The sequence below is a fragment of the Mytilus edulis genome, chromosome 3 (genome assembly GCF_963676685.1).
Source record: "Mytilus edulis chromosome 3, xbMytEdul2.2, whole genome shotgun sequence".
Taxonomy (NCBI): Eukaryota; Metazoa; Mollusca; class Bivalvia; order Mytilida; family Mytilidae; genus Mytilus; species Mytilus edulis.
In genome coordinates, this window is record NC_092346.1 from 97,803,151 (window position 1) to 97,822,662 (window position 19,512).

Below are 19,512 nucleotides of genomic sequence, written 5' to 3' on the forward strand. Positions count from 1 at the left end.
AAATCAGCACACACATGTTTTTATCTGCACTGGCACCTGTACATATGATTTTAAAAGAGCACATTTTGGATGACACAACTTTAATTTTAATACATTCGTGTGATGAGTCAACCGACTCTTTACGGGTTACCCATGTAGATGTAGATGTAGAAGATGTAGCTTTAACTTGACTTTTCTTTTTTTAGTGGCAGGCATGTTGAAACCTTTCCACGATTTAAAATCAAAGTTAGTTTGTCGAAATGCATGTGTAAACAAAAAAGTAAACCAATTTTATTTAGAACAGGGTCTTTCTATACTAAAAAGTATTGTTAGTATAGAAAGTCCCTGTTTACTCGGAATTATGCTTTAAGTTTTTCTCCGGCTTGAATTAAGAGACTTTAATCAGGCCGCCAAAGATAGCCACTGCCTAAATTGTTCAAAACCTTCTTTGAAATAAATTTGCAATTTAAAGTTGTCAATTTTCATCGTCATGTTTCAAAGTTTTTTTTAACATTCAAGTTATTTGGCCTATTATTTTGTTATCGTTATTCGTGATCAAGATACCCCCATTTATAAAACCTCCATATCTTGAAACTGGACCATATCGATATATCCGGTATAAAAATACACAGCTTAACCGTAATTGATTGGAATTTATGATTTAACAAATGTTTACTTTCTTTTTGGACTTGGGATTATGACTTGTGTTTCTGAATTGTGGAAAATAGTTTCCTGATTAAGGTAGAAAGCAAGACAAAATTATATGGTAAGCTTAAATGAAAACGTTGGATTTCTAGAAATGACAAAATACGCCTACATTTACTTATATGTATCATGTAACAGGATGAACATGTACATTACAGACCACCTGTCCATAGCCTCCGGCTTACGTTTAGACAGTTACAGTACATGTTTGTCTGTAAGACGGCACACCACAATTGTTTTTACATAGCATAAAGTCAGAAATATTAAAATTAAATGGGAATTGATATAGGTCATTGGATACTAGTTGTTTTTCGAAAGTTATCACTACACAACACTACTTAAAAAAGTTTTTAAAAATTGAAAAAGGGGTTTTCCCAAAGATAAAATTATCAGTTTCTGCGAAATAGGTTATCTTTCAGTTATTGTCACATTAAAGGTCAAGAGGTAGATTGCAATACTGCCATTTAAAAAATGTAAATAAATGACTACTTGAATGACTGAAAATAGTTGACATACAATGACATAACGTTCTAGATAATGCCCTTTAACATTAAAAGTTTTTTAAAGTTCTAGTTAACATATTGAATTTAGAGCTGAAGCCAGAAGGTGTTATGCAAACTTGATGTATATATATATATATGAGTTGATTGACTAAACTATTACATTTAAATACCTTCCTAGTGGAAAGTTCACAATTATTTGAATCTATACTGAGTTTTAGTACAGAAAAATTGAAGTACATGTGCAGTAAGTTTTTTTTATATAGCTGTAAATATAGACAATAGACAATATTTTATTCGCACAAACACATTTACATGAAATGGTTATGGCATACAAAATTAAGACAATAAACTGACAATAGTTAAATTGATTATAATTATATTAGAGTACGTGACAGTGGTATTCACAGCGAAGAAGAAAAAGGCTATAAATATCAACAGTTAACACATTGTTAATGTTCATGAACAATTAAAAAAAGAACACAAACAAAAATAAGTTGCATATTAAAAAAAAGTTATACAGATGTTCTTAATAAAAGACAATCATTAATATACTTTATGGTGATTTTTATAATGACTAGTAGACTGCTATTTAGAAGTTCAGTCAAATGATTTAGTGTTATAGTAGACTGCAACTTAATAAAATTGAAATTAAGATTTTTATTTATATTTTGTATATATGTATCCCTTAATGATTTATAGCATGGACAGATTGAGAAGAAATGGTATTCATCCTCAATTTCTTGTCTGTTACAGGATAAGCAAATGCATTTACTTCTTTCAATGTTGGTACAGCGCCCTCTTTCAATTGCTAGGGAATGCGCACTTAGTTTAAATTTACTGAAAACTGATCGGTCGGTAATATATGTTGTTTGATTTCCTGACTTTACCAACAAAGGCAACATGTACAATGTACCATCATTGGTGTATCAGATGTTAGTTTAAATACCTACATTGTACATGTACAATGTACCATCATTGGTGTATCAGATGTTAGTTTTAAATACCTACATTGTACATGTAAAATGTTCATGCACTTTGTTTCGTGTGTTGGACAACAATGTCCTATATTCTTAAGATGTCTGCCAAGTTGTAAGTTCTATATGTATTTTGTTTCAGAACAATGTCTGATAAAGACGATCAAGATATATCTGCCAAGTTGTTGGCTGAAAAAGAATTGGACCAGCATCCTGGATCTCCATCCACAGAGGATGATCTTGTGGATGATGATGAGGAAATAGATAGGTATATATAATTATTACATATCAAACAGAGGTTTAATTATTACATATCAGACAGAGGTATAATTATTACTTATCATACAGAGGTATAACTATTACATATCAGACAGAGGTATAATTATTACATATTGGACAGAGGTATAATTATTACATATCAGACAGAGGTATAATTATTACATATCGGAAAGAGATATTTTTATTACATATCAGACAGAGGTATAATTATAGATATTTTGTGCCCTTTTCCTTTCATCTTTTTTTGTGATATTTTTTCATATCATGCTACGCACTTGAGATGGAAAACTATCGCTAGAAACTAAGGAGGCATGTGGCGTTGCTAAGGCAATTGACATGAGATTGACATCGCTGTCATAGGTAAAATAGCGATAACCAGATTATCATTGGTTATCTCAACTCAATTGCTTTTCTCACTTTTGTCGTACCGGCTCAAGCGAGAAAATAAATCTCATTGAGATGATCAACGATAATCTATAATTATTACATATCAGACAGACGTATAATTATTACATATCAGACAGATGTATAACTATTACATATCAGACAGAGGTATAATTATTGCATATCAGACAGAGGTATAATTATTACATATCAGACAGAGGTATAATTATTACATATCAGACAGATGATAATTTGTACTAGATAACAATCATGACAATAGGATCTGAATTTACTATGAACCATAGTTTCAGCACATTCCCTTTAAAACTCAGTACTTGTCAACCTTTCCTGATCAGAAAACTTAATTTTGGAATGGGGAATACCTCAGTAGCGCCTGACTAAAAACCCTCAAATGCTAAATTTCTTATCCATGTAACATGTGTAAGCTGAGATGTTCATTGACCATGGTACGACTGCTATTAAAGAAGTAGCACACATTATGAATACCAGCTTTATCTAGCTTTTTTGGGTAAAGATTACATGAAAAGCAATAAAACCCTATGGGTCTGACTTGATATCTAAATCTTCCAAGGTTTATCACTACTAATTGAGATACTCAAAATATATTGCATTGAAAATTACATTCTATACATCCAATCCTTGAACATTTCCAGAAATTTATCAATGAAACATATGCTCAGATATTCAAGTTACAAAATGATGTTATAATTGTCGAGAAAATATCCATGATGTCATTGTGAAAGTCATCTTTAAAACTTGGAATTATCTTTCTTTGTCCAGAATTGTAGTTGAATCTGCAACTGCAACCAATGCTTTATACAATGCAAATTGTCAATACTAAAGTTTACTTCCCAGTGATAATTCAAAGCAATCTTTACCCTCAGTGCTTACAAGCACTTTGATTTTACTTCTGATTCTTAATAATTCAGAGCGAGAGGTCATGAAACATACAAAATTGTCTAGTTTTGTTGTAGTTGGAAGTATATTATATAAATCAATAATGGATAAGGTTACCTCTAAACCATGTACCACAATGGAAGACCAAAAGCAAAAATAATGATACAACTATATTACCTAGGCTACCAAAGGGATGACTAATATAAAAAAAGAAGATGTGATATGATTACCAATGAGACAACTCTCCACAAGAGACCAAAATGACATGGAAATTACTATAGGTCACCGTACGGCCTTCAACAATGAGCAAAGTCCATACCGCATAGTCAGCTATAAAAGGCTCCGAAATGACAATGTAAAACAATTCAAATGAGAAAACTGATGGCATTATTTATGTACAAAAAATGAATGAAAAGCAAATATTTAACACTTAAACAAATGACAACCATGGATTAGAGTATCAAATTGCAGATTTTGTTTGTTTTAAAGTTTAACCACCTATAAGTGGCAGTTATTTTATAAACATAAGGATAAGCAATCAACTTATCATTTTTATTGAAAAGAAATCAAACAGCTTCTTAATATTTTAGTTTGCTAGATATTGAATGCCAGCTTCTTATTATTTTAGTTTGTTAGATATTGAATGCCAGCTTCTTATTATTTTAGTTTGTTAGATATTGAATGCCAGCTTGAGTCAACTGTAGATCTAAGTCAGTACAGAAAACATCAAGGGCTGAAGAAATACAGGAATTCTGTCAAATATCTTAAACCAATCAGATTTGAGAAAAGGTAAAATAGAAATTATCAAATTATTTCCTTGTTGTTAAAATACATGTCTCAAGTTGCTGCATTTGCAGAATTCTGTTTACACAGTTGAAGTCCATGATTACATTAAAACTTCTTTTACCATTTAGGAGATAACTGTATTGTATTTTAAGCACGACAGCATCAATTGGGGATTTGATGGTTGCAAATTAAGTTTACTGGCGACGCTTTAGGGGAGACAGTAAACAGCTATTTGCAACCATCAAATCCCCAATTGATGCCGTTGGAGCTTAAAATACAATATTGTTATCTCCATTCTAATGAAACTGACAGAATCACGTTAAAACATGTAATAAAAATCTGTCAAATGCCGTCAGCGCTTGCGCGTACGTCCCATAGCATCAATTGTTCATTGATGCCATGTAAAAAAGTGACATTATCCAATCAAAATGAACGTTACAAACGTTGTTGCATTAGAATAAGGGTTATTCATTTTACTTTTTGATATGTATCATGCATATCTGAAAAAACAGGTTATTAAATGTAATATAAATATTAACTTAAAATTGTGCTAGAATGACATGCTGGGTCTGAATTTGCTTGTTCACAAAACATTCTAACCAATCTTTTCTGTAAATTCTAAATATGCAGTGTGCAAGAAGACACATTAAAGAACATACAATAATTATAAGTTTCATATTGACAGCTTTGACATCAGTCAAGTCAATATTATCTAACAGCATACTTAACTGTTTGTAAACTCAGTAATTTTATTTAAATCTACATTTCAGTCCTAAAGATGAGATCCCAGAAGGAACTGCAGGATTGTTATCTTTGTTAACATATGCATGGCTGACTCCAATTATATGGAAGCTATATAAAAAGGGGGAGGGGTTTCTGGCACATATGAGATGCAGTGATATTGACAGAGCAGAGATCAATGGTGAAAGGTGAGTATCCACATTTATAGCAGTACGTAACTGTAAATTCAGAAATTATTGCAATGTTTTTATTAGTGTGAATACAGTGAAAGGGTTATAATAGTCACAATGATTTATACTCACATTTTATTTTTTTATATGAAATAAAAAAAGTATTATTGCGATATTGAAAAAATTCAAATCGCATTTTAGTCTAAAATGACAAAACCGCAATAATAAATGCACACAATAATTTCTGAATTTACAGAATTGTACAAAAATGGACTAATAATGATATTAACTGTAATTTAATTGTACAAATTTAAATAAAACTATATTTTTCAACAATGTCCAATTAAGGTGGTAGACCTAGGTTAAGGGAAATAACTCTTAAAATCATCAGTACTTTTGTGTCAACCATTTTCAAAAACATATTCTAAGCTTCTAGGTTACATAGATTATTTTCAATCTGTTTCAGGTAAATGCTTAAAATACATTGGTGAACTTGACTTTTACAAACGCTTGACTGATTTAAAGAGTTATTTCCCTTAACCTAGGTCTACCTCCTTAAAACAAATATAAAAAAGAAGATGTGATATGATTGCCAATGAGACAACTGTTCAAATGCCGAGAGACCAAATGTCAGACAGAGAAATTAACAACTATAGGTCACCATATAGCTTTCAACGATGAGCAAATCATATGTTGCATAATCAGTTATAAAAGGCTCTGACAGATAAATATAAAACAGTTCAATGAGAAAACCTTAATTAAAGTTTGTTTGTTTCTATATTTTACAATATTCTGAATAGCTGAATGTCAGAAGCATTGAAGATAGACACCCATGATTTGATATGTAAAAAGATCTGTATATAGCACAATTGACATTATATTTGATGTAATTCTGTATACTCTCTTGACCTTTTTTAGACTAGAAAAGTTATGGATGGAAGAGTTAGCTAAGAAAGGACCTGATAAAGCTTCGTTTTCTAGAGTAATTTGGAGGGCTACGAGGACTAGAGTGATTATTGGAGCCCTGACCATTATGTTGTCTGTAACATTCAGCTTTGCTGCTCCTGTAAGTGTAATCTAAGAATTATACGAAAATAGAATTAGTTCTTAAACAATACCAATAGGTCAGCTCAAAGGCATGTATTGGTTAATGATCAATGTAAAGTTCTCTGTTGTACTGTTTTCTAATTTAACCTAGGCCATTTTTTGTGTATTTTCAAAATTTGATGGAATTGATTCTGAAGAAATCATAATTCTAATATGAGTATGACTCAAACACTACTAACATGACTAATGCAGGCTTAATGAATGTTTTATGATCTTTCTTGTAAAATAAATATGTCATGTAACCTTTTTATTCAAAACACTGATTACTGTTCTTTGAATTCGTATCACAACATTTTTTCCAGCCTTGAAAATAAGATTTACGGATTAAGCATAATTACACTATTTTAAGGATTGCATTACTTTAGTTGTATGTTTGTTTTGACAGGCATTTGTAATGCGTCAGTTACTAACTGACCTATCTAAGGGTAACATGAGTCTGGGCTATGGTATGTTATTAGTAGCGGCCATATCTGGAATGGAGTTTTGTAGGTCTATGCTATTTGCTATTGGCTGGGTTCTCAATTATAAAACAGGTAAGTCACATTGTATATTAAAAATGATGAAAAGTTTGTTTACTTAAAAAAAAATATATTTTCAAACTTAGTTATTACCTTAAAATTACCCCATACAAGAAAATTTAAATATTTTATTGAAGAAATACCTTACTAGTATTTTCTCCAATCTAAAATAACAATCATTATCAAGTTGAACATTCATGAACAGAAATTGTAAAGGTGTAGTGCTTTTGTATATGTTATCTCAAGCTCTAAATACCACTTTTAATTTTTGAATCAGTGTTTATTTTAAGAGATTGAAATATACAACATCAAATGCAGTTCTGTTAGTTGAAACATGTATTTTCATCTACTTTTGAAATATGCCAATATTGAACTTAAATTAGGTTAAAAAAACTTAGTTTTAGTTGTTAAAAAAATTGTGTTAAACTTTTTTTTTATTTGAGGGAAAAATTGTGTTTAACATTTTTATGTAAGAATTTTACTAAATTTGATTTTAGATATGATATACTATCCTGCATTAATTCCTGGTGTCAAAGTACTGATTATGTTGTCTGCATGTTGATTTTGTAAAATATCAGCTGCGAGTCACAATATGAAGGTTTTTGTTGAGTGAGCGCAGCGAACGAGATCAAAAAGCCTTCAAATTGTGTCGAGCAGCTGACATTTTACAATATCAATATGTAGATAATCTGATACTCGATTTATCGGGCTGTATTTGTGTCTTAAATGGAAGTGTTTTCTTAGTTTCACCAGCAACCAGAAGATGACTTAATTACGTCGGGTCAAACTAATCAACGTCGGTTCAAACATTATGATGTCGCTGATATGTCCAGGTCAAAGTTAATATGGCCGGGTCATCTATTTAACGTCACAAAGCCGTGATATGCAATTTTATTAAGAGCTGAGCAGAATGATGTAGACAGTGGGACAACTGATAAAGTTATTTATGGGGCATTATTTTAGAAATAAGGATCATAATAGACAGAAAATTCATAATCCATGTAAACTATATATTTAGGAAGAATATGTTCTGAATTATTTCCCTGCATCACCATATAGGAAAACTTTAACATGAATATGTATTGATTTATTATCTATATTTATAATTTGTTTATGTACCTCACACAAAATTGTGCAACAGGGGTGCTTGCTGACATGTTAATTTTCTAGTATTCATTGATTTTTCTGTTAATTTTCTACAGGTGTTAGAATGAGGGGCGGAGCTTTAAGTCTTCTATATAAAAAAATATTGAAACTAAGAGGATTAAAAGACAAGACCGTTGGAGAGGTAAATTATCCTAGAGAATAGATATCCTTTTGTGGTAGAGATTTACCTCCCTTTGTTGCCATTTAACTTTCACATTAAGAGGACAGATCTGAAATTAAACAATACAAAAAACTTGTTCTATATTGAGGGACATCTTATTGAAGATTATATAATGACCTTCTGAAGATATGAAATTTCGGTTCCATTACCTTTTGAGTTGCCTTCTCATAGAAATTGTACAAAGTTTCCACTTATACATTTTAGAAAAATACTTTTTAAAGTGCCAAATATAATACACTTAGTAATTTCAAAATATATACATGTATGAACATAAGTCTTTTTCATTACAAATATTTTTCCTAACTTTTTTGGAGAAGAAAATGTATGACATATAATATTTAATCCATTTTAGCTGGTCAACATATGTAGTAATGATGGTCAACGTTTGTTTGATGCCTGTGCCATTGGACCCCTATTATTTGGTGGACCTGTTGTATTAATCTATGGGACAATATATACAGCATTCCTTATAGGGCCATGGGCTTTAGTTGGCAGTGCTACTTTTCTTGCTTTTTATCCATTCATGGTATGCATTTTTTAGCTCACCTGGCCCAAAGGCCCAAGTGAGCTTTTCTCATCACTTGGCGTCCGTCGTCCGTCTTCCGTTGTCATCCGTCTTCGTTAACTTTTACAAAAATCTTCTCCTCTGAAACTACTGGGCCAAATTTAACCAAACTTGGCCACAATCATCATTGGGGTATCCAATTTGAAAATTGTGTCCGGTGACCTGCCGAAACCAACCAAGATGGCGGCTATGGCTAAAAATAGAACATAGGGGTAAAATGTATATTTTGGCTTATAACTCTGAAACCAAAGCATTTAAAGCAAATCTGACAAGGTGTGCAATTGTTTATTAAGCCAAGATCTATCTGCCTTGAAGTTTTCAGATGAATCGGATAATGGGTTGTTGGGTTGCTGCCCCTGAATTGGTAATTTTAAGGAAATTTTGTCTGTTTTCAGTTATTATCTTAAAAATTATTATAGATAAAGATAAACTGTAAACAGCAATAATGTTCAGCAAAGTTAGATCTACAAATAAGTCAACATGCTCAAAATGGTCAGTTGACCCCTTAAGGAGTTATTGCCCTTTATAGTCAATTTTTAACAATTTTCATTAATTGGGTAAATTTTGGTAAGTTTTTACAAAATGTTTTTCTCTGTAACTAAAGGGCCAAGTTCATTCCAGATAGAGAAAATTGTAAGTAGCAAGAATGATCAGTAAAGTATGATCTACAAACACATCACCATCACCAAAACACAATTTTGTCATGAATCCATCTGTTTCCTTTGTTTAATATGCACATAGACCAAGGTGAGCGACACAGGCTCTTAAGAGCCTCTAGTTTTAAGACCTACTTTCAGTAGTTACCTTATAAGGCAGATTTCCTCTGAAATTGCCTTGCAAATTTAGATTAACATGGATAGGAATAATAGTATGATGATGATGATGATGAGTTGTACCGTCCGGCTATCCTTCTGGATATTGCTGACTAATGTACCTAGTTACAGATTCAATAATATGAACGGTTTATTCACTATTTATTTCATTCTAAGCAGACCAAAAACTTGACTGATAGATCCTTAGATCTGATTGGTCAATTTACAGACATTTTCTCCCTTTTACTAAAATACTAATCCAAATTAAAGACAGAAAAAACAGCAGGGAATGTGATAGGGAGACATTTTACAAAGTAGGCCATTTTATGCTGATTTTATGTTATAAAAGACACTGAATAGTGTTACAATAACAAAAGACACTGAATAGTGTTACAATAACAAAAGACACTGAATAGTGTTACAATAACAAAAGACACTGAATAGTGTTACAATAACAAAAGACACTGAATAGTGTTACAATAACAAAAGACACTGAATAGTGTTACAATAACAAAAGACAGCACATTTTGGATAATCAACTGTTCCTATACTAGACCTTTTAAAGTTTCAATCATGAACCTGAAACCTCACAGACTGTTTGCACACCTTTTGAAAATATGCACCCTCCAGTATGGAACTGTTTAGATATGTTTACAAGTTATATTTCCATATATTTTAATGTTCATTATCATGCATTCTTCATTGTTAGGAGAAACATTCTGTGCAACCCAATCATTTTAGTGTTTGTTTCACTTGTACATGTATTGTATTGCAGGGGTTTATATCAAGAATTACAACTCGTCTAAGTGTTTCACTTGTACATGTATTGTATTGTAGGGGTTTATATCAAGAATTACAACTCGTCTAAGTGTTTCACTTGTACATGTATTGTATTGTAGGGGTTTATATCAAGAATTACAACTCGTCTAAGTGTTTCACTTGTACATGTATTGTATTGTAGGGGTTTATATCAAGAATTACAACTCGTCTAAGTGTTTCACTTGTACATGTATTGTATTGTAGGGGTTTATATCAAGAATTACAACTCGTCTAAGTGTTTCACTTGTACATGTATTGTATTGTAGGGGTTTATATCAAGAATTACAACTCGTCTAAGTGTTTCACTTGTACATGTATTGTATTGTAGGGGTTTATATCAAGAATTACAACTCGTCTAAGACGTAAATGTATTGCTATCACTGATAAAAGAGTAAGTATAAGTTAGTCACTTTTTTAAATTTTTTTATACAGTAGTAACAGGTTGAGTTAAGACCCCCTCCTTTAGACCTGCCAACCTTCATGGTTTATGGGGATTTCTCCTATGAGAGATATTGACCTGAATTTTGAAAGTCTTTATTATATAAACACCCCAAGCACAGGCATTCAAATGAGTTAAAAGGGTATTTAATCACATACATACTCATTCAAACAATATAGTAGAAGATTAAAACACTTATGACAATATTAGAAGAGCATATGTTCCTTTAGGACTTAAAATTCCTAAGGAAATTTTGAAAAGTTGGCAAGTTTGAGTTTTAAAAAATGAGTTAAACCACACCACAAATTAGCTTATATCAGCTTCAATGCATTCCAATAGAATTTGAATTATACATAATTTTGAACCCTTTGATGCTGTTTATTGACATGGGGATGGATATACAAGTCTGATGTATATTTAAATAATATAGAAATTGAAATGTAATGCATTTTCAAATATCCTTTAATGCATGTATATTTATTTAAAATTTGAGTTTTCTTTTGTAATAAGACCAGTTTATAATTGATGATATTTAGTTAGTCTACTAATGCCTTAGAGTTTATTTACAACAAAAGTTGTGTTACCAAAGCTTTCTAAGATTTTGAAATAAATCAAATATCTGTTACTGGTTGTTTGAAGTTAATAATTAAGACCAAGTCTTTTACCCAGGTAATTTGATAAGCTTTTGTTTTGATTATTAGGTACAACGAATGACGGAGTTACTGAATTGTATAAAATTGATAAAGATGTATGCATGGGAGAAACCATTCGCAAAGAAAATTTCAGGTAAGATGTTTGATATGTTTTGGGAGAGTAGCTATTTGACCATTCCAATTGTCTTCATGATATTCCATAAGTTTTGTTACATAGTTCATTATTGTATGCATCTACATTTTCATAGCAACTGACCATGGCCATGTTCACTTTAGAATAAAAATCCTTTCTTTGTGAGCTCCACTGACTCAAATTGTTATAGTTTCAATGGAGAAAAAAAATTTGTGAGTCATTTTTTGTCCAATCATACAAATCCACGATCTTAAAGTGGGCTGCAGCCATCCTATGCCCCTGTTTAGAGAAATCACTGGTGCAAGTTTGTGTAATCCCAAAAAGAATCTTACAACACAGTTTTGTATAGCTTCAATGGAGTTGTACGTTTTAAATCCCCAAACACCTGTACAGTAGTCAATAATGGGTACAACACTTGACTCAAAATCTAATATCCTTAAACTTGTGATTTTATTTTATATTATTCCTTCCAGCTTTACCTTATGGTTTGGTGGCAACACGTTAATCATTTTATCATGGAAAATAACGCCAAGATATTTGTATTGACCTACATATTGTAATCTGTATGACAATTAGACAGTATTCCATTCACTATATATCTTAGTTCAGTAGATAAATAGTTGACAAATAAAGTCAACATAGAAGCCAATAAATTATCCCCTTGGCGGACACCATTTGAACACTTGAACAGAGAAGCAGAGAAAAAAAATCTGAAATAGCTTTCTACATGTATCATTAGATTCCCTGTAATTGGAGTTTGTAAATGTATTAAATGAAGGTCAAGCCCACTTTATATAGTTTCTGTGCAGTAACTTATGAACCATTCAACCCAAGCTTTTTAAATTTTGATATGTTGTAACTGATGACAAAATAGATATCATGTTTCATATAGACAATTTTCAATTTTGTTGTTCAGAAGTTATGGTTCTTGAAAGATTGGAAAATTTGCACTGTATTGTTTCTTGCAATAATTACTTATTAAACTTTTCAACCAATGCTTTTCAAAGTTGAATATGGTATTACTGATGACAAAATGGAAGTCAAGCTACATGTCAATGATTTTCCATTTTTGTTGCTCAAGAGTTTTAGTCCTTGATAGATTGGAAAATTTCATTTCTGTGCAATAACTAATAAAATATTCAGCCAATGCTCTTCAAAATTTTGTATGTTGTTTCTGATGATTTTTGTTAGCTGTATGTATATTAATTGATTGTTATTTTTTTTAGAGATCCGTAAGCATGAGAGGGGTTACTTAGAGAGGACAATGTTGTTACTGATAATTTTTATTAGCTGTATGTATAATAACTAATTGTTATTTTTTTTAGAGATCCGTAAGCATGAGAGAGGTTACTTAGAGAGGACAATGTTGTTACTGATAATTTTTATTAGCTGTATGTATAATAACTAATTGTTATTTTGTTAGAGATCCGTAAGCATGAGAGAGGTTACTTAGAAAGGACAGCCTTTGTACAGAGTGTTAGTCAGTCTATAGCACCTATGGTTCCCATAGTCTCCGGAATATTTGTTATCACTGCTCATGTCATGACAGGAAATGACATCACAGCCACACAGGTAGGAATAATTAAGAATATTTAGGCAAGTTTAAAAACCTGGTCTTCACATTTTATTTGAAATTTTCCCCAGACAACAGATATCAAAAAGATATAGTTAAGACCAAAACACACTCATAAACATGTGTGCACTGAAACAATAACATGAACACTTAATGATATCAGTAAAATTTTCAACTATGATAAATATCCATTTAATTTTGAGTGATATAGAAGATCAGTTACAATAGCTTTTATAGTCAATTTAGGAAACATTTTAGAATTTAAATTAGTCGGTTTACCATGTATCATTATAATTTTGATTATCTCCCTTATTTACATCAGTATTATTATTTTTTCAGGCCTTTACACTTGTTGCTATATTTAATGCAATGAGATTTTCTTTAGGGGTAATCCCATTTGCCATTAAAGCTTTGTCAGAGGTCAGGGTTTCACTTGACCGATGTAAGGTAAAAAAAACCAAAAAATATATTTGATTTTATTCTTTGCATGTAGAAAATCTTGTATGGTTTCACTTTGTTTATAATGCAAATATTGCTATGACTCTTTAGCTCTCTACATAATCAAGACAACAGAGTGATATAAGACAAACAAAGCTTTGAATAGAGGTGAAGGGAATGCATTTTATAACCAATTTTTCAGGCCTTTGTTTTGATAGCTATTTTTAATGCAATGAGAAATCCACTTGCTGCTTTACCACATGTGGTCGATCAATTAGTAAATGGATATGTGTCTCAGAAACGAATGAAGGTAAAATTGTGGCACTTGATGTTAGACTCTCTTTTTTCTGTAACTAAACTTACACTTTACAATACATTGATATTGATCATAGTATACTATAACACCTATTTTGTAGGCTTTTATACTGATTGCCATATTTAATGCCATGAGACACTCATTAGCCGGACTTCCATTAATTGTTAGTCACTTGGTTAATTGTTCTGTATCAATGAATAGATTTAAGGTAACTAACATTGGTTTTGGTATAATCAACAACCAACTTTTTCTTTTTTTTAGTAGAAAATTTAAAAGACACTAGTATAATTATATTGAAAGTTTGGTTAGTCTCTTCAGATTGATGTTATTTTGAAAATATGCTGTATTTTTAAAAATGTCTGCATTATAATTGCATAGTGGAATCATTAAGATTTTCTACCTGAAATCTAGCTGGTTTGTAATAGCACTTGTTTGTATTATTTATTAGCACTTGTTTGTATTACTTATTTCTTGAAAAATGTTGACAGTTTCATATGAGTGAATTTATCAAAAGGAGTGATTACGTGGAACAAATTTACCATATCATTTTCCTCAAAACATATTTTTCATTTTTAAAGCATTTAAATAGAAGTGTACATTACATAGTTCACATCGTGATAAATTTACACCTCTTCATAGAGATATTATTTGCTCAGATTATTATTAAAGAAACTGTCAACAAATTTTCTTTTGTAGTTTCTTTAATAAAAAGATGTCAACCATATACTAATCAAGACATGTTGCTTTTAAAACTAACGACATTATAATTTCTGTAGATAATTCTAGTGCCATCATTTTAGTATCAAATAACATTTCTTTAGATTACAACTCAAAAATTCTGTTGAAGATTTACCTCTTGAACCATGTTTCAGATTATTCCAATGAATGAGCATACTTCAGTGTAGCCATTATTTTGCACATGAAGGTAAAATAGTTAACAGACAAACCTTATTGATGCATCCCAGAACGTCCTTAGACTAACATGTGTTTTCCCTAATCTCTATACCTCTATACTGCAAGTGTTCATCAAGGGTAACATTAACATATACCTAACAAGCGGCAGGTTATGAAAGTATAGTCACAGCAAATGACAGTCTATAACAGGCAACACATTGTCATTTGTCATAGGACACAGAGATTTAGAATGGCAACTGACATTGAACAAGAATTTAATGTCCTGGAATAAAAAATGAGTGGAAAGTGTGTAAGTTAGCTAGAGGGTCCATAGAATTTTTTGAGAATTTTTCACAATGTAGTTTACATGATGGTCTCTTAAAAAATGTGAGAAAAACTATGGGTCACCATGATAAAAGGTATGGGTCACCATGCTTTTGTTCATGCAGCAGGTTGTAAAAGGTATGGGTCATCATGCTTTTGTTCATGCTACAGGTTGTAAAAGGTATGGGTCACCATGCTTTTGTTCATGCTACAGGTTGTAAAAGGTATGGGTCACCATGCTTTTGTTCATGCTACAGGTTGTAAAAGGTATGGGTCACCATGCTTTTGTTCATAGTACAGGTTGTGAAAGGTATGGGTCACCATGCTTTTGTTCATGCTGCAGGTTGTAAAAGGTATGGGTCACCATGCTTTTGTTCATGCTGCAGGTTGTAAAAGGTATTGGTCATCATGCTTTTGTTCATGCTACAGGTTGTAAAAGGTATGGGTCACCATGCTTTTGTTCATGCTACAGGTTGTAAAAGGTATGGGTCATCATGCTTTTGTTCATGCTACAGGTTGTAAAAGGTATGGGTCACCATGCTTTTGTTCATAGTACAGGTTGTGAAAGGTATGGGTCACCATGCTTTTGTTCATGCTGAAGGTTGTAAAAGGTATGGGTCACCATGCTTTTGTTCATGCTACAGGTTGTAAAAGGTATGGGTCACCATGCTTTTGTTCATGCTACAGGTTGTAAAAGGTATGGGTCATCATGCTTTTGTTCATGCTACAGGTTGTAAAAGGTATGGGTCACCATGCTTTTGTTCATGCTACAGGTTGTAAAAGGTATGGGTCACCATGCTTTTGTTCATGCTACAGGTTGTAAAAGGTATGGGTCACCATGCTTTTGTTCATAGTACAGGTTGTGAAAGGTATGGGTCACCATGCTTTTGTTCATGCTACAGGTTGTAAAAGGTATGGGTCATCATGCTTTTGTTCATGCTACAGGTTGTAAAAGGTATGGGTCACCATGCTTTTGTTCATGCTACAGGTTGTAAAAGGTATGGGTCACCATGCTTTTGTTCATGCTACAGGTTGTAAAAGGTATGGGTCACCATGCTTTTGTTCATGCTACAGGTTGTAAAAGGTATGGGTCACCATGCTTTTGTTCATGCTACAGGTTGTGCAAAACTGTCAGAGTTTGTATTAATTAAGCATGGAAAACCCAGTTTTGTGAGATAAAAAGAAACTACACAATAGAATTTAAGATGAAAAATGAGAAGATAGCTCTAAAATTATGCTATAAGATAAGAAAAAGAAAAATAATGGGACGCCAGACTCTTTTCTTGTAGTAAAATAAAATAGGTAAATTCACAACACATTCTATTATAAAATGTAGTTTATCTGAGTTATCTCCACTTATCTGAGTTATCTCCCCTTATGTGGCAAAGTTGAAAATCAAATCAAACAAAAACATTCTGTTTAAAATAGAATAACTTGTAACTCCTTGACCTGTTAGCAGCTTTCCTAGTCTTTTTTCATAAGTAAATTGATATCTTTAAACTAGGGATGGCAACGAGTACTCAGGTACTCGCTCTGAAGGCTGAGTACTCTAGTACAGTTTTAGTACTTGGATGCTCATTAGCATGTTCTACATCTTGAGATATTCCTCTTCATATTTTCACTCACTTTTCCATTAAAATATTTCCTTCGTAATACTAAATAAAATCAACTGATAACATAAATATGTTTATCCTGAGGCTACTATTTGTTATAGTAGTACAAAAAATGTACTAACAACCTCCTTTCATTCCGAGGGAATGTTTTTGCGAAGCCTGCAACTTTTGTTGCAGAAAGCTCGACATAGGGATAGTGATTCGGCGGCGGCAACTACGACGGCTGCGGTGTTAGCTCACTTCTTAAAAGCTTTATATTTTAGAAGGTGGAAGACCTGGATACTTCATACTTTGTATATAGATGCTTCATGTTACGAAGTTTCCGTCAGTCACATGTCCAATGTCCTTGACCTCATTTTCATGGTTCAGTGACCTCTTAAAAAAAGTACAATTTTTTTGTAATGTTGAATTCTCTCTTATTATAAGTAATATGATAACTATATTTGATATGTGTGTACCTTGCAAGGTCCTCGTGTCTGTCAGACAGTTTTCACTTGACCTTGACCTCATTTCATGGATCAGTGAACAAGGTTAAGTTTTGGTGGTCAAGTCCATATCTCAGATACTAATAGCAATAGGGCTAGTATATTCGGTGTATGGAAGGACTGTAAGGTGTACATGTCCAACTGACAGATGTCATTTGACCTTGACCTCATTTTCATGGTTCAGTCAGTGGCCAAAGTTAAGTTTTTTAGTTTTGGTCTTTTATCTAATACTATATGCCATAGGTCAACTGTATTTGGTGTATGGAAATATTTTATGGTCTTTATGTCAGTCGTGCAGGTTTTATTTGACCGTGACCTCATTTTCATGGTTCATTGCACAGTGTTTAGTTTTTGTGATTTGGTCTATTTTTCTTAAACTATAAGTAATAGGTCAACTATATATGTTGTATAGAAGCATTGTTAGCTGTACATGTCTGCCTGGCAAGGTTTTTCTGACCATGACCTCATTTTCAAGGTTCATTGGTCTTTGTTTAGTTATCTTGGTTAATGTTAAGTTTATGTGATAGTTGTAATAAAGCTTAGCTTTATACTTAGGACTATCAACATAATATCAATGATTAGTATAACAACAACAACAACAACAATACTTTATTTTAAGAGGATTACACAGTTAGCTATATAACTAATCTTTCCTGAGGCCCTCGACATGAGAAATCAAACAAAATGCAAACATATACATTGCATACATTAGTATAAAAAGTCAAGTATGATAATAATGTTTAATACAACTTGATAAAATGTGATGAAAAAGATAAACATGATGACATGATCAGTTTTTTTATATTATTGATACAGCTAGGTTGATTTCAATAAATGATCTGTTATTTTGTATTTGAAAGAATTAACATTTGTAATATTTCTTAACGGTATTGGCAAATTATTCCACAAGAATGGTCCAGAATACATAAAAGATTTTTTGAACAATTCTCTTTTTCGTTTAGGGAGTATGAGGTTTCCTTGAACAGCATTTCTCAAGGGGTATGGATTTCTGTCTGAAACATAATGAAACTTGTTAGTAAGATATGATGGGGCATCATTTTTAATGCACTTAAATGTCATCACTAACTTATGATATTTTATTCTCTGTTCAACTGTCATCCAGTATAGAAGGCGAGACATTTCAGCGTGTGCACTCTTGTCATGTGTACTACTTGTAACAAAAAATAGTATAAGTCAAACAGTCATTCTTCTGAAATTGTTGAACATATCATATTTCTAATCAAGAACAAAATCAAAGTGACCTGCAGTGAACCCTTACGCAACTGATTAAGGACATTTTTAACGGTGTTTGTACAAGGATCAACACTTCCATGGATTAATAATTAACTCATCAAATGCTGTAAAAACTTATCTTTGTTTATTATTCAAGACTTCTATGTAAATGTGATTGGTATGAGTTGTACATTTAAATTATTTTAATTACTCTGTTTTAGAAACTTAACTATAATTGTTTAATTTACAATTTAAAGAAAGTCGGAAGTACGAGAGCGACATTCAAACCCAAAAGTCCAAAATAAACTGACAATGTCATGGCTAAAAAGAAAGAAAATCTGACAAACAATAGTGCAAAAAAAACAAAACACAGAAAAAGTAAGACTGATCAATACGAAAAGGCCAATAGGGTTGTTGACAAATTAATGGACAAATTGTATTATAAAAAAATACCAACTCCTCAGGAACAGATGATACATATATTGTCTACTTTGTCAATCTTTATATGCAGATATTTATGATTTTATTGATATTTGGTTTATGAACATGTGCCCAAACAATAATTGCTATTATGATAGATTATTTGTAGAAACGGCGGTCGGTAATTCATTGTTTAATTGATACAAAAAACAGAGGATCAAGCTATTTTTGTAGTACTTTGTATTTCGTTAATATGTTTATGAAAGGTTATAACAAAAACACTGCATCCCACCTAAAATTTAAACTTTTCAGTAAATGTTTGAGATTCATCCTAGTACTAGCGAGTACTCGAGTATTATGACCGAGTATCCGAGTATTAAATTTCAGATCTTTTGACATCCGTA

At 31.9% G+C, this 19,512-nt stretch overlaps 1 protein-coding gene across 8 annotated transcripts in view; it reads left to right on the forward strand.

Annotated features, from left to right (window-relative positions):
- The first annotated feature begins 614 nt into the window (after positions 1–614).
- The window catches only part of LOC139517906 (ATP-binding cassette sub-family C member 5-like), a 51,558-nt gene continuing 32,660 nt past the window's right edge, over positions 615–19,512 (forward strand). For 3 of the 8 annotated variants that reach the window (XM_071309407.1, XM_071309405.1, XM_071309409.1), the window contains exons 1-11: positions 615–745; positions 2,304–2,429; positions 4,409–4,531; positions 5,299–5,457; positions 6,358–6,505; positions 6,932–7,079; positions 8,267–8,352; positions 8,744–8,917; positions 10,916–10,978; positions 11,728–11,812; positions 13,236–13,384. In XM_071309407.1, coding sequence (XP_071165508.1) covers positions 2,308–2,429; positions 4,409–4,531; positions 5,299–5,457; positions 6,358–6,505; positions 6,932–7,079; positions 8,267–8,352; positions 8,744–8,917; positions 10,916–10,978; positions 11,728–11,812; positions 13,236–13,384 — 1,257 coding nt within the window. In that variant the 5' untranslated portion in view covers positions 615–745; positions 2,304–2,307. Of the gene's footprint in view, positions 746–1,259; positions 1,432–2,303; positions 2,430–4,408; positions 4,532–5,298; positions 5,458–6,357; positions 6,506–6,931; positions 7,080–8,266; positions 8,353–8,743; positions 8,918–10,915; positions 10,979–11,727; positions 11,813–13,235; positions 13,385–13,724; positions 13,833–14,239; positions 14,348–19,512 lie in introns of those variants that run through there. The other 5 variants (XM_071309403.1, XM_071309408.1, XM_071309406.1 and 2 more) reach the window with 4 other exon arrangements.